The sequence below is a fragment of the Brassica napus genome, chromosome A2 (genome assembly GCF_020379485.1).
Source record: "Brassica napus cultivar Da-Ae chromosome A2, Da-Ae, whole genome shotgun sequence".
Lineage (NCBI taxonomy): Eukaryota > Viridiplantae > Streptophyta > Magnoliopsida > Brassicales > Brassicaceae > Brassica > Brassica napus.
In genome coordinates, this window is record NC_063435.1 from 21,899,520 (window position 1) to 21,914,258 (window position 14,739).

At 31.3% G+C, this 14,739-nt stretch overlaps 1 protein-coding gene across 1 annotated transcript; it reads left to right on the forward strand.

The window, feature by feature from the left end:
* The first annotated feature begins 7,623 nt into the window (after positions 1-7,623).
* LOC106423753 (14.7 kDa heat shock protein) lies at positions 7,624-8,835 on the forward strand. The gene is made up of 2 exons (XM_013864515.3): positions 7,624-8,286; positions 8,382-8,835. Exons 1-2 carry the CDS (start codon positions 8,211-8,213, stop codon positions 8,753-8,755), a joined length of 450 nt encoding a protein of 149 aa, XP_013719969.1. The 5' UTR covers positions 7,624-8,210; the 3' UTR covers positions 8,756-8,835.
* The last annotated feature ends 5,904 nt before the right edge of the window (positions 8,836-14,739 follow it).

Sequence of the window (14,739 nt, forward strand, 5' to 3'; positions counted from 1 at the left end):
GACACTCTTTTACTTTTTTTTTCCTTTTCTGAAGAGTCTCTTTTTTGAATTACTAGGAAGTTCAGGGCTTAAACCCTATTTTCCCCAAACCCGAAATCACATTATGTGATATTAGTTTCATTCTAGCGGTAATTCGAATTAGAAACCTCTGACATGATGAACAAGATCATTTCCCTTTGAGTTAATGACCTCTAGTCAATTGTACTTTTTCAATCCTAGTTCTTTGCCTTTACTTATAAGGATTTTTTTTAAGAAATAGATAAATATTATTTGAATTAAGGGCAATTTTTGACATTAATTCGTTTTGACAGCTAGATAATTTTTTTTTCTAAAAAATGTAAAGAATTGTTTTTGATGCATATAATATCTTAAAATTCTTAATTATCAAAAACCGAAATTATAAAAATAGTATTATTATAAATTTTAACTCGGAAATTAAAAATTACAATATTTCCATAAGATAAAGGTCACACAATGCCACACATTTTTATCGATAACTTTTTTATTTTGATTACAAATTTATTTAATTTTGATAGATTTAATTAAAAAATGAGATATTTACTTAATCCGGACATACATAACTAAAATCTGAAAAACTTTGTCAAAATTATTTATAACTATGGTAGACATACAAATTTTATTTCTTATTAACCAAAAATTTACTTAATAATAGTTATTATTTTTTAAAATTTTCTATATATATAAAACCACATATTTACTTAATTTATTAATAAAAGGAATCTCAATTAATATGAAAGGCTGCACTTATTTATAATAAAAGTGATTAGTTTAAATAATTCAATTAATGTAAGAGATAGAGTTTTGATTTTTATAGTCTATACCAATAATTAAAAATAAAAAAAATTATATAATAAATTTCATATTAATTTTCCTTTTATGTTAGAAATATTTTATTTTATTTTGATATATATGTTATATTTATTTTCTAACATTTAAGACATATTGTTTATTAATTTCTCTAATGTTAGTATTACAAATAATTAGCATTTGTATCAAATAAAGTGTGGATTTGATATATTTTATTGATATTTTAAAAATTCCACAAAGATTTTTAATACTATGTAGCTTCAAATTTTAAATCATATACGATTTAAATTATTACTGCCTTTATTCTTAAATTGTTTTGTATCCGTTCATTTTTTTGTTAATTTTATGATAATTTTTTCATAGAGTATATATGTCAAATTGATTCATTTTAAATGATATTTTTATTATTTTACTGAATTTATATGTCCTAATAAAATCATTTGTGATTAAATAATTATAGTATATTTTTAAAAAACAAGTATTTTAGAATTTATTATTTAACTTTATTTTAATTGTAAAAATAGTATATATATATAAAGTTAATTAGTTTTAGTGATCTTTGTTTGGTTAATTTACCATATTTTGTAGGAATTTTTCTTATATTTTCAATTTTGTTGCGGAAATCTCAATATTTAAAATATTAAATTAAAAGATGATATTTTATTGATATTTTAAATTCTTAATGAAGATTTTCAATATTATGTAGTTTTAAATTTTAAAATCCTATGTCACTTCAATTATTAACATTTACTTGTATCTTTTAAACAAATGTTTTGTAATTTTAAGTTAATTTTTCAAAATATATATGTTACATAGCTTCCATTTAAATATTTTTATTTGTTTATTTTATTTTTATGTACCTTTGTATTCATTTGTGTTTAAATATTATAGTGTATATATATATATATATGTATATTTTAAAAATCTTACTATTTTTTGAAATCAAATTATTTGACTTTATGTATTTTTTTTCAAAATGGTGTATCTATATTAAGTTAATTATTTTTAATGTTTTGTCTATTAGTTTGCCTTACTTTGTAAGGATTTCTATTTTATTTTTTAAAAATTATTTATAGAAATTTTGACATTTTATACATAGTAAACTAAAATTATAAATTTTCATAATATGATTATAAGTTTTAAATTCTATGTGGAAAATCTCAATAGTTATAGCCTAGACTTCTATATTGCATAGATTACAGATGTTATCTATATTATAGAAAAGATGACTCATTAGTTTAGAGAACATTTATATGAATTCAAAAATAGTTATAGACATAATAGTTGAATTGTAAGAACAACCAATGATTTTACTTATTTATAGTCAGAATGCACATAACCAAAATTACGTTTTTTACTGTTGAAAACACATCCTTTAAACAGTTGATGTAAAATGAAATGATGGGTATCAGTGAAATCACAGTAATGCCATTTAAAGAGATATGTTAAAGAATAAAAAAAAATTTATAAATGATACTCAGGGTAACATGTAGTACCATCACTCACGTTGAGTTCGAAATGTCTAGTCATTACATTTCTGCAACTTGGTTTAACTTGATTGATTGATTGATTAGAATCTTGATCTGTTTTTCTTTGCTTTCAAGGTAACCAAGTGTTGAGTTGGACATGTCTGGTTCAGATTCAAGTTCAAGACAAGATATGGTAGCTGTAGTTATATGTTTGTTGGCTGTAGTCACCGCGACACATGTGAATCTTTGAAGAAGTTTGGGTTCTCCTGATCCTCGAGTCACTACTTTTTTCAGATACCTGGAGAATTGGTTTCCCGAGTGTACTTGTAGAGGGTTGGAAAGGAGATGACACTGGTATTGTATCGACTGCACAGAGTGTTGCATCACAGCAATAAACTTTATGAACATCAATCTAACAAGTATTATATCTCCTAGATTCGGATACCTCACTTCTGAGTGCAACTAATGTATCTTACAACAGACTAACTGGCACCATACCTGTCGAACTGCTTACCAAGTTGAAGAAGCTGAGCATTATGGATATTTCTTATAATAACCTTCACTGAAAAGTTCCAGAGTTTAGGAAAGATGTTATATATTCTGAAGAAAACCTGCAGATTGAGAAGGATCGCATTAATGTTATCTCGAGACAATTTTTCATTGGGAATGTAATTGGGTTTCTGCCTTGCCGTAAGCAAATCATCTCAAATTCAACAAATGTTACCTTATAAACTAAATAAAAACAAATCAATATTCTGTTCACACAGTAGACAAATGCTTAAGGGACGTCGTTTATTCGCAGAAAACCTATATGTTTACTAACTCTTCACTCTTAAACTTCATGGAAAAAGAATATTAATAGCACAAAATCTCACAAGTCTCAATGAATAGTTGAGAACACCTAACATTTTCTACTAAAGGAAAAATCTATATTGCGTCATAGGATGATAAACAGAAGTTAAAATTTCTGTCCATACACATCTCTATATGAACAAATGGTTTGTTAGTCTGATTTGGATATCAGATGATCTCGTTTAAAAAATTCAAACAAATACAGTAAAACATTAGATAAATAAAAGCAAAACACAATAAAAAAAACTAGAATATTAAGAAGAAAAATATCCTAGTATGACAGTAAATTGTTTTTATCGTAAATATAGCACACAATGTCCAAACTGACCAAAATAGTTTTCATTAGCGATGTAAATGACATGTATATCTCTAAGTTTAACTAATCTAGCTTTAGGGTTTAGATTTAAAGAGTGAATTTTTGAAATTAATAAATTTTTTTATTTAGATATTTTTATATATTTATATATCTATATTGGGTGTTCTTTTAGTCAAAACCCATTTTATTGTATTTGGTAGATTATCCTTTTTAAGAATCAAATACTAAAAATAAATTGAATTCTAAAATAATATTTATCAACAAATAAACCATATATATTATCTCATGATTTTGTGAAAGTCATCTAGTTATAATATAGGTTTAATCAATTTTTTCACAGACTTCTTTTCTTTTCCACAAATTTATTTGACCAACCTATTTTGTGTACCAGTAGATTTGTTTCTTTGTGACCACATATTTATTTTCTTCTGATCACATATTGGCTTGTAGGCTGTTGTGGTTTTTTGTGGTATATCATACAGTTTCCATAGTTCATTTTAAGCCAATCAGACTTTTGGTTTCTTTCTCTAAGCCTTTTAAAGTCATTAGATATTAACTGTTATATTTTTACTTTTTAAATAAATGTTTATAGATGATAACTCATGTGCATGTGTGGGGTAGTTTTTTATACTAATGTTTTGTCATTAAATGGTTTTAACATTTTGCAACACTACACTCTTTATCGATTGTAAAATGACGAATATAAATGTTGGTCTCTTAAATATATCATCGTTGTTGAAGAGTGAATATAAATGTTGGTCTCTTAATTCTTTTTAAGATTTTATATGCACAAAAGAAAATTAAGTTTTATGGCTGAGACAAATCACCAAAACCAGATAGACAACATTGATTGTAAAATGACGAAAGGGGATTAGGTTTTTTGCTCTCGATTTGTTTACTATTGAGTCTCCATAAGTGATTTCATTTTCTACATCTATAAAATTGTGTTTTCGTTCTCGTTTCTATTTCAGTGATATGAGTTTTTTTTAACTTCTTCTATGAATTCAGTGATAAGTGTCTATTTAAAAGATGGACATATGTAAGAATTAGTTCCACTGTAGATAAATATCTAAGAATCAATTTTTTTTTGAATAAAATCACCGGCAAACTCTATTCACAGGTTATTGTTCAAATCTGATATAAAATTGTTATAGAATATAAGTGGAGACTCGAAATATAAATGTATGTCTAGTATATATTCACCAGTTAAGTCTTAAATCATCTATTTCTAGAACAAAAAAAAATCACTTACTTTATTAACCTACGGTTTTGAGGTTTAGTTACTTAAGACTATACCGATAAAATGTATATGATACTTTATCATTCTAGCATATATAAACTAAGAACTGTTTGATATTTTAAATGATAAACCAAAAAAGTTATAATAACTAGTTCAAATCTCTCATTCTTACAATTATATTAGCTAGATAGAATGTTAGGGAGAAACAAATATTTGACAAATGATAAAATCACTTATTCTTCGAACAAACTCAAAAAGAGGTGATTGGAATCTTGTCATGATATTCCATTAAAAGATTTTTAAGAATAAAAATCAGGACTAAATTATTTAATCTGAAGGAAATAATATATATAGAGTGCTTCTAATATTAAAAATCACTTCGATTTGAAAAAGTGTATTCTTAGGATTGTGAGGATCAAATAATATATTAGAAACTACTTATTTAAAAAATAATTTGTATACATAAAAGTATATACATTAGAGTAAGTACATTAATCATAACTAATACCTTTTGTTTATTTACAATCATGTTTTTGTGAATAAATCAAAACAGTCATTTTATTTACTTTATATGGTATATAAAAACTTTAGTGATATTGACATAGATATATATATGTCGTATATTTTAATATAAATATTTATTATTGACACTTCATACTCTTATAATTTTATTATCATTTCTATATTTGTTATAACAAATATTTAAACCGTTAATCACAAAAAATTTATTGTGAAATTTGTTTAATAAAAAATTAAAATTAAAATATTAAGATCTCAATAACATTTTACTGAAAATTTTGAAACTAACTTTTTATATACTATATAATTTAATTTAATTGAAATGATATATATATAGGGCAATTGTCAATAATAGCACATTTTGAAGTTTATGTCTCAAAAATAGCACTAGAAGGAGAAAGTCACAAAAATGACATTCATTAAAGGGTAAAATATCTCTAATACCTTTGGTTTAAAATTAAAGAAAAAACAAAAATAAATAAAAATAAATAAAATAAAAATAAAAAAATGAAAAAAAGAATTTTTTTTTATAGTTTCAGATTATACGTTTTCAGATTCGAAAGTTTTATAATTTTTTTTTTTAAATTTTTTATTTCGATTTTTTTTTATTTTTTTTTTCAAATTTTCTTTTTATAATTTAAAAATACTTTTTGAAACTGTTTTTAAAATTTGTATTTTTTATTTTAGTATTTATTTTTTATAAATTTTAAACCCTAATTCCAAAACACCACCCCTTAACTCTAAACTCTAAGGTTTGGATTAATTAACCCAAGGGGTATAAGTGTATATTTACCTCTTTAATGAAACCTATTTTTGTGACTTTGAGCCTTGAGTACTACTTTGGGAACAAAAACTTGGTTTTGTGCTATCCTAGTCTTTTTCTCATATATATATATATATAATATAAATATCTATTAATGAGACTTCATATTCATACAATTTACGATCATTTGTATCTTGCTTGAACAAAAAAAAGTTAAACCATTGATCACAAAATTTTCAATGTGAGACTTTTACCATTTTTTAGTAATCTATAGCATTTAAAAATATATATATAACATATAAGAAAAGATCTACTTTTTTATTATTATATGCTTAATATGATTTTTTAATTTATTTTAATAATATGTATTATTCATAATCATTAATTGTCATACATATGTAAATCATATTAGGTGATTCCGTAGCTTTTATTTGATGAAATGATTGAGAATATTCTTTGTACACTACTAATCAGTTTGATAATTAGTTTAATAAAAAGTATTATATATGTATATATATATATATATATATATATATATATATATATATATATATATATATATATATATATGGACCAACTTATTTTTTTCTAAAGATTCTAAAAATCATCCCAGGAATGACACGTGGCTAGGAAAACATGTTTTAATGTTCCATGATTAGTGGAGGTTATTGGTTTGTGTATTTTGATGGATTTGAAAATCCAAACTAAATTTAGTATTATTGGTTCTATAATTTTAAAATATGTATTGAAATCATGTGTTATTGGTTTAATGATTCATAAATTCTAATTCAAATCAAGTGTTATTCAATCATATGGCTTTACCAATAGATTTGATTTCATAATGGATTTGAATGGATTTGCATTAATTTCTTTGTTAAAAATACAAAGATTCAAATCTGAGAAAAACCTTCGGATTTGTAAATACTAATCCGAGAGAATTTAATTTTTTTTATGTTTTACTTAGATTTATAAATACTGTATGAAATTCTAAATCAATCAAAATATATAAACCAATAACACCTAATATATAGGGGATTTCAAAGCCATGACGGACGAGGCTGTAGATAAATACTGTTTATTTCTTCCACTTTTTATAGTTTACTCTTTTTAAAGAAACTAAACAGCTAAAAGATAATTAAATATCTAACGCAGTTACAATCAAATTGGACTATGCTGTAAGAAAATGAATTATTATTTTTTAATAATCATATATACTGTTTATATTTTTACTAATAAATAAACTAAAGCCTACCAATTAGTTAGATAATTTTAATTATGTTTATGCGTATTAAAAATCAGTCTTATTTTCATTTATTAATTAAATAATTAGACTTAAATATTACTAAAAACTTCAAAATATCAACAACCAGCTTAGAACAAATTTGTGTTAAAACACAAAAATAAATTTTGATGATTTAAAGATGAATTGTATTATAAGAATCGGAAACTCAAAATTGCTTCAATTTATTCTTATGATATTCTATTTCCTAATGTAGATTTTTGTTACCAAACAGATAAATAAAATAATAAATATGATTTTTTTTTAAATTCTGAATGTTTCTTTCCTATTTAATTTTATGATTTTGAATTCTTACTGATTTTATATTATTTTTTAAACATAATTTATAAATATCAATGTATTTTCCTTAATAGTCACAGCTTCTACCACTTTTGATACCAATACATGCTTTTTTTTAAAAATAGTAGCTACAATCTTTATCAAAATCTCTTCAAATAAAAGTTTAAAATCAAAACCTAAAGTGGAAGTCGTTATCAACCGGAGCTATTTTGACTAAACCAAATCAATCCGGCCTGGTTAAACAGAACTATATTATATCGTGAACTTAGCCAACCGAATCCGTCTAATGGCCGAACCAAAGAACTGTATAACAGATTTGATGCTTTGGGAGAGCTTGGGATCACGTGCAATTGAGGACGTGTGTCGTGATTTCATTGATTGGTAACCGTTAACGTTATCCTTAAATTGAAGATTCAATATAAGTTACATTCTTCAATCTTATTAAGGCTCATTAAATATAACATCAATGGGCCACTTATAAGGCCCATAACAAGTTAAAGCTTTTTCCAAACCGACAATCATATTGTCCCCCATCCGCTATAAATATAGCAATTGCGCAGTATATATCCTTAACGCCTTTTACTTGCTCACGTTTTTATCAAACTGCACTTTCTAAATCAGCAAAACAGCGTCGATCTTCAAGCATGAGCAAAGTAGGCGGCTCCGGCAAAGGTTTTTCATATTCCGACAGACAGCGGCCGAAGAATTTGCCACCTATCCGTAAGTTTTCTTCGTACATATTTTTCTTACAAAAGTGTTTTCTGTGTTAACAAATATCTTTACTCTCTTACTGATCTGTCGTGTGTGTGTTGTAGGGAGTAACCGGTTTCAGAAAAGCGGGAACAAGGAGGTATACGAGACGAAGGACATGGAGAACGCGTTTGTGATGAGGGTAGACATGCCTGGGTGTTCTGCGTCAAGCTTCGTCTACAGGGTCGAGGAGGATAAGAACGTCTACTTCTCCGCCCACGAACCCGACATGCCCGAGTACGGCCACGACGGACGCAAATACGAAGGCACATTAGTTTGCAATCCAGCGGTTTTCGAGGCGAAGGAAGCTAAGGCTGAACTTGTCGATGGAGTGATGTGGCTCACCGTTCCCAAGATTCCTAGAGAAGAGGAGTCCGAGCATTATGTCCTTCAGAGGATGCTGAAGCTCAAGATTACAAGCGACATGTTTCGATCATGAGAGCCCGTACGTCTTGTCTAGACTCGTGATGGTCTCTAGGGGTTTACGGGTCGGTCTTCTCTTTATCGGTAACTTTTATTTTCTCTTTTATGGTTTTGAATAATAGGGCATGTATGACGTGGCATTCGTTGCAGTTTGTGTTTATCTATATGTTTTATGGTCAAGTGAATTTAAATATTTTCTACGTGTTTCATCTCATGAATGTCATCATAACCGGTTTTAAAGAATCTATAACCCGATATTTTAGGGTTGTTTCAGAAAGTAACGGACTTTAAATTGTAGTTCAAACAATCCATGAATCTAAAAAGTTATAATAAAACCATGAAAAATAAGTTGAAAAGAATTGGATCAACAAAACGGCTGTAAATCTGTTCAGAAGAGTGAAGTAATATTGCTTCAAAGTAAAAAGGACACGTTGCATTGCTATGTAGATCTTTTTCTGTCGTATATATGTGAAAACTTGAAGGGAAAGTAAAAAGAAGACTGACAGCTCACAGTTTTAAAGTTAAACGAAGAGAATCATTGACGTCAGCGACGTCTCGCATGCTTTAACCATGAACATGATTAATGGAAGTTCTGAGGACGAAGTTTTTAATGAAAGAAAAGAAACAGATTATTAACTTTTAATTAAAAAATTTAAGAATTGGTTCTTAAATAAATCGGTTCTTAAAAGTTTTTTTTTTAACGACTGCAACTTCGATTAATGAATTCCAAAGGGAGAATGTAAACAAAAGGGGAACAGAGAAAACAACGATATACACTCAACCTTAAAGAAAAGATCTATGAGTGAATAAAAGAAGCATCTCTGAGAATCTGTTGGTGAAGCCATGCAGGCCCACCCAATGCTAAGTATGACTGAAAGCGTCCATCACGTAACACACTCTTGGCAATCTCTCGAGCAACGCCATTTGATACTACCGTTTCTGTTTCAAAGGCAATGGAAGAAAATGACATACACAGTGTTCTTAGTCGAGACAAGATAGCTCGGAACCTTGGCCAGTTCAATTGACATCTAATCGCATCAGTGAGATCATGAAGATCAGACCCAAGAACTATCTCCTGGTAACCAAGATCTCTCATACTCTGTAACGCCCATTCCAAGCAACGCAACTCCACTGTTAATCTATTTGGCGAAAACGTGAAAGCATCTCTTGCATGGTGAAGTACATTACCACTGTGATCTCTTATAATAAAAGCTCCCCCGCTATGCAATTTTGCATTCCTCCAATTCGAATGAATGTTACACTTCACCGATCCTGGCATAGGAGGTTCCCACTGTTTGCATTCCAGCAACACTCCATTCATATGCTCGCCGTTCCTGTTGTCGAAGTTTAACTCATGCCAAATTCTTGCTTCTTCAGACGCCTGCATTACTTGAGTAGAAAGCGAGGTCTGCGAGTCTGCATAGAGAATCTGATTCCTATTTTTCCAAATGGTCCACAGAAACCAGGGAATAGCTCTCCTTTGTATCAACGGAATTGACTCCACCTCCATTAACTTTAAGAAGTTCAATAAGCAGTCAATCAGACTACCATCTAGGTTCACCAGCCCTTGTTGAAATCCAGCAATAGACCAAATATCCGTAGCGGTAACACACCCAAATAACACATGTTTGATCGATTCTGTACCATTTCTGCAGAGCTTACACAGCGTATCCAAATTCATTCCTCTTGTGTTCAATCGTTCCGTCACTGCGAGAGCACCAGAAGCTGCCCGCCACAAAAAACTTCTGATCTTTGGAAGCGTAGGAATATTCCAAATGTATCTCTTTAACTCCAATGAACCTTGAGAATTTAAGCTAGCTTGTACAGCCCTATTCTCTTTTTCTTTCACAGTCACCTTGTACCCGCTCTTCACCGTATATGAACCATGAGAAGAGTAAGCCCAAATATCTCTGTCTGCCACCTCTCCAATATCCATCTGCAAAATTCGCTCCACCTCATTGATGGGGAAGAGAGTTTGAAGCTTATCTTTGTCCCATTGTTTCTCATTTAGTTTGAGCGTGGAGACCTTCAAATTGACATCAAAGCAGACTTCCTTGTTAATAGGTCTGCGAGGAATATCATCCATTATCCACTTCTGGCTCCAGACAAGCGTTGTTTGTCCATCTCCAATGGATCTAATCAACCCTTTGCTCAGTAACTCTCTGCCAAAAAGTATGCTTCTCCAAGCATATGAGGGTCTATACCCTTTTCCACACTCCATGAAGCCCTTATTAGCATAGTACCTCCCCTTATATATTCTTGCTAGTAAACTGCTTGGATCATTCAACAGTCTCCATGCTTGTTTGGCTAGAAGGGCTTGGTTGAAATCTTCAATATCTCTAAATCCCATTCCACCATTCTCCTTAGAAATGCAGAGTTTCTCCCAAGAAATCCAATGAATCTTCCTCTTCTCATCACATTCATCCCACCAAAAACTCGCCATAGCACTCATTATTTTCTGACAGTGGTGTTTTGTTAACCGAAAACATGACATAGCGTAGACAGGCAGGGCCAGAGCAATTGACTTGAGTAGTACCTCCTTTCCACCAAGGGAAAGCTTTTTGGCAAACCATCCTCTGAGTCTCTTACTCATCTTCTCACCTATATACGCAAGTAACTTTTTCTTGGAGCCACTGAAGCATTCCGGTAAACCAAGGTACTTCCCATCTCCACCTTCATTTTCTATATCCAAGAACTCAGCCAGTAATCTCTTCAACACAGGATCAATTCCAACTCCAAATGTAATTGCAGATTTCTGAAAGTTAATAACCTGCCCTGAAGAATCACCATAAAGTTTCAGCCTCCGTAGAAATTCTGCACATTCCGGAAGAGACGCCCGACACAAGAAGAAACTGTCGTCTGCAAACAACAAGTGCTGAACCGTAGGGCAATTTGGAGCAAGCTTCATACCTGAGATCAACCCCTGCTGCTCAGCCTGATTCATAGTATGCACCAAGGCTTCAGCACATAAGATGAATATGAAAGGTGAAAGAGGATCCCCCTGTCTGATCCCACGTTTCGGGATGATACGTCCATAAGATTGTCCATTAATTAGAACCGAGAAGGATACCGAACGCACACAACACATAATCCACGCGATCCATTGATGATGAAATCCTAATCTGTGAAATAACGCTTCTAGAAAATCCCACTCCACACGATCATATGCTTTCGACATGTCCGTTTTAATCGCAAGGAAGTCCGACTTACATGCAGAGTTCGTTCTCAGACCGTGTACCATCTCATGCGCTACTAGTACATTATCTGATATCAATCTGCCTGCTACAAAGGCCCCTTGTGTAGGAGAGACGATGAACGGTAGTACTAACTTCAAGCGATCACATAAGATTTTTGAGACAATCTTATAAACCACAGAACACAGACTTATGGGTCGTAAGTCTTTCATCTGATTGGGGTTCTGCACTTTCGGAAGAAGACAAATCTCAGTGAAGTTCCAATCCGCGGGGAGCTGGCCTAATTCAAAAAACTTCCGAACCTCTATAGTAACTTGGGGACCAACAATGCCCCAATATTTTTGAAAGAATTGACCTGTCAACCCGTCAACTCCAGGAGTACTATCACTCTTGATCGCCTTAACAGCTTTCTTGATCTCAGCATCCGAAATAGGCTTAGTCAACCCACTATTCATTCTTTCCGTAACTCTTGGCTGCATTCCTTCCAGCAGTTCAGTGGGAGCCGCAGATCCAGAGGAGTGAAACAGATCTTCAAAATACTTAACGGCAATTTCTCCCATTTTATCCTCAGAAAAGTGTTCCATACCCGCAGAGTCTATCAAAGAATGGATTTTATTCTTCATCTTCCTTGACTCCATCCAACCATGGAAAATTCTGGTATTCTTATCTCCCCCTTGGAGCCATGTATTTTTACTTTTTTCCTTCCAATAAGCTTCTTCCTCTGAAAAAGCTTTCTCAAGCTCCAGCCGCAAGACAGGGAGCCTTGCTAGATCAGGTAAAACTTTGCTCTCTTCCAACTCTAACTCTTGCCGCAAGCGCTTTATATTAACACCTGAGTTCACATTTGCACATCGTTTCCATTTCGAAATCTCCTGACGAACTGATTGAATACGCTCTGAAACTGTACCTTGCCCAGGAGAAAAAGAACTGCACCAACCTCTTCTTACCACTTCTGCTAACTCAGGTCTCTTACACCACCATTTGTCAAACATAAAGCGCCCCGTTCGACGTTGTCCAGATTCAGCTATGTTCGTAAAAATAGGTCTATGATCAGAGCCAGTCTTCTCCAAATAGACCGAGTGGGATTTTGGGAAAATCCTAAACCATTCTGAATTGCCAAAAGCTCTGTCTAAACGGCACTGAATCCAAACCTTTTCCTTCAGTCCATTAGTGGTGATCTCTCGCACACCACCCCACGATAACATGTTACCCGAACTCGGAATTTCTTTCAACAAACAGTCTCTTGCCATAGCTCTAAACTCAAAGAAAGAACTCTCCTGCCTCCTCGGTCCACCAACCTTCTCAGAATTGTTCATCAGCTCATTAAAATCCCCTGCTAAAAACCAACCTCCAGATCTGTTCAAACTGATATCTCTAAGCATATTCCAAACTTCGACTCTTCGGCTTTGAACAGGATCACCATACACGAAAGACATATAGAAAATTACCGCCCCCAGCTTCACTTCCGTATCAATGATTCTTGCTGATGCTGACAAAACCTTTACTTCATACTTGCTTTTCCAAAACAGCGCCAAACCTCCACTTAGTCCCACAGGATCCACCAAATAAGCATGGTCATAGCCCAAGGAACTACGGAACTTCAGAACGTGACTACTAGAGTTTTTAGTCTCTAGGAGAAACAAGAAATCCGGGAGATGCTCACGACACATCTCCTCTAGGCGTCGAACTGTCAGGTTGTTCCTCAAACCCCGACAGTTCCAAATGAGCGTCGTCATTGAGACGTGGATGGTTTCTGGGAAACCACCAACCCTTTCACTTGTTTTGCCCCTCTAGAAGACACCTCCTCCTCCTCCGACGCCTTGCGTTTCATAGTAGCCTCACTTCGTTCGCTTTGCCTTATCTCAGATACAGAGTCCCCATACTTCCTAAAAACCTTATTTCCTTTTTAAATAAGTAAAAGTTCTTAAAAGTTAAAAATTAAAAAAAATTCATAAATTCTACTAAAAACCTTAATATGGTAAGAACCTCATTAAGTGATCTTACTAATATAATATTGTTAATTTAAGTAAAAGTATAAGAAACTATACTTAATTTGTTAGCTCCAATGGTAGATACCCATTACGTTTCTTATCATTATAATAATATTATTATTTAATTTAATTTTAATGTAATTTAGTTTAGGACAAATATTTTAAAAAGTTATCTTAAACTAAAATATAATAAAAGAGTTACAATATTTTAAATAAAACAAACAAACATAAATTACATAACAACATAACTTATAAAAACAAAACCTAAAAATATAATACAAAATATCATAGGACAATCCAAATTATAATGAACTAAGCCTTAAATCTTCACTTGATAATGTGCCAATTTTTTTTGCCATATATACTCAACCAAATCAGATTTTAACTGGTGATGTACATTTCGATCACGAAGTCGAGTCCGATTGCCAAGAATGTTGGCCATATTGGTAGGCTTATTTGTAAATTATGTAAGATCCACTTGTGCACTCCCCGCATGTTTCTATGCTCTCATGATCGATCCTATTTTATTTTTATCCAAGAAAAGAGTTGGATTTTTTATAATGACAAATCGAGCTTGTAAGACTCCAAAAGCACACTCAACATATTTTTTGTTGGCTTCTTGACGTTGAGCAAATAACGATGATTTCGGATCTTGGGGAAGTTTACTTGATTGGATAAATATAGCCCACTTTGGATATATACCATCTATGAGATACTATCCCATATGATACTGATGTCCATTGACAAAGTAATTTACTTTTGGAGCTTGGACTTGTAAAATATCATCAAAAATAGGTGAATGGTCGAGAACATTG

Bases quoted from the DNA above. Each gene is read 5' to 3' on its own strand.
- LOC106423753 (XM_013864515.3), top strand. From the start codon at position 8,211: ATGAGCAAAGTAGGCGGCTCCGGCAAAGGTTTTTCATATTCCGACAGA. The intron at 8,287-8,381 runs GTAAGTTTTCTT...TGTGTGTTGTAG, and splicing joins GAAGAATTTGCCACCTATCC to GGAGTAACCGGTTTCAGAAA.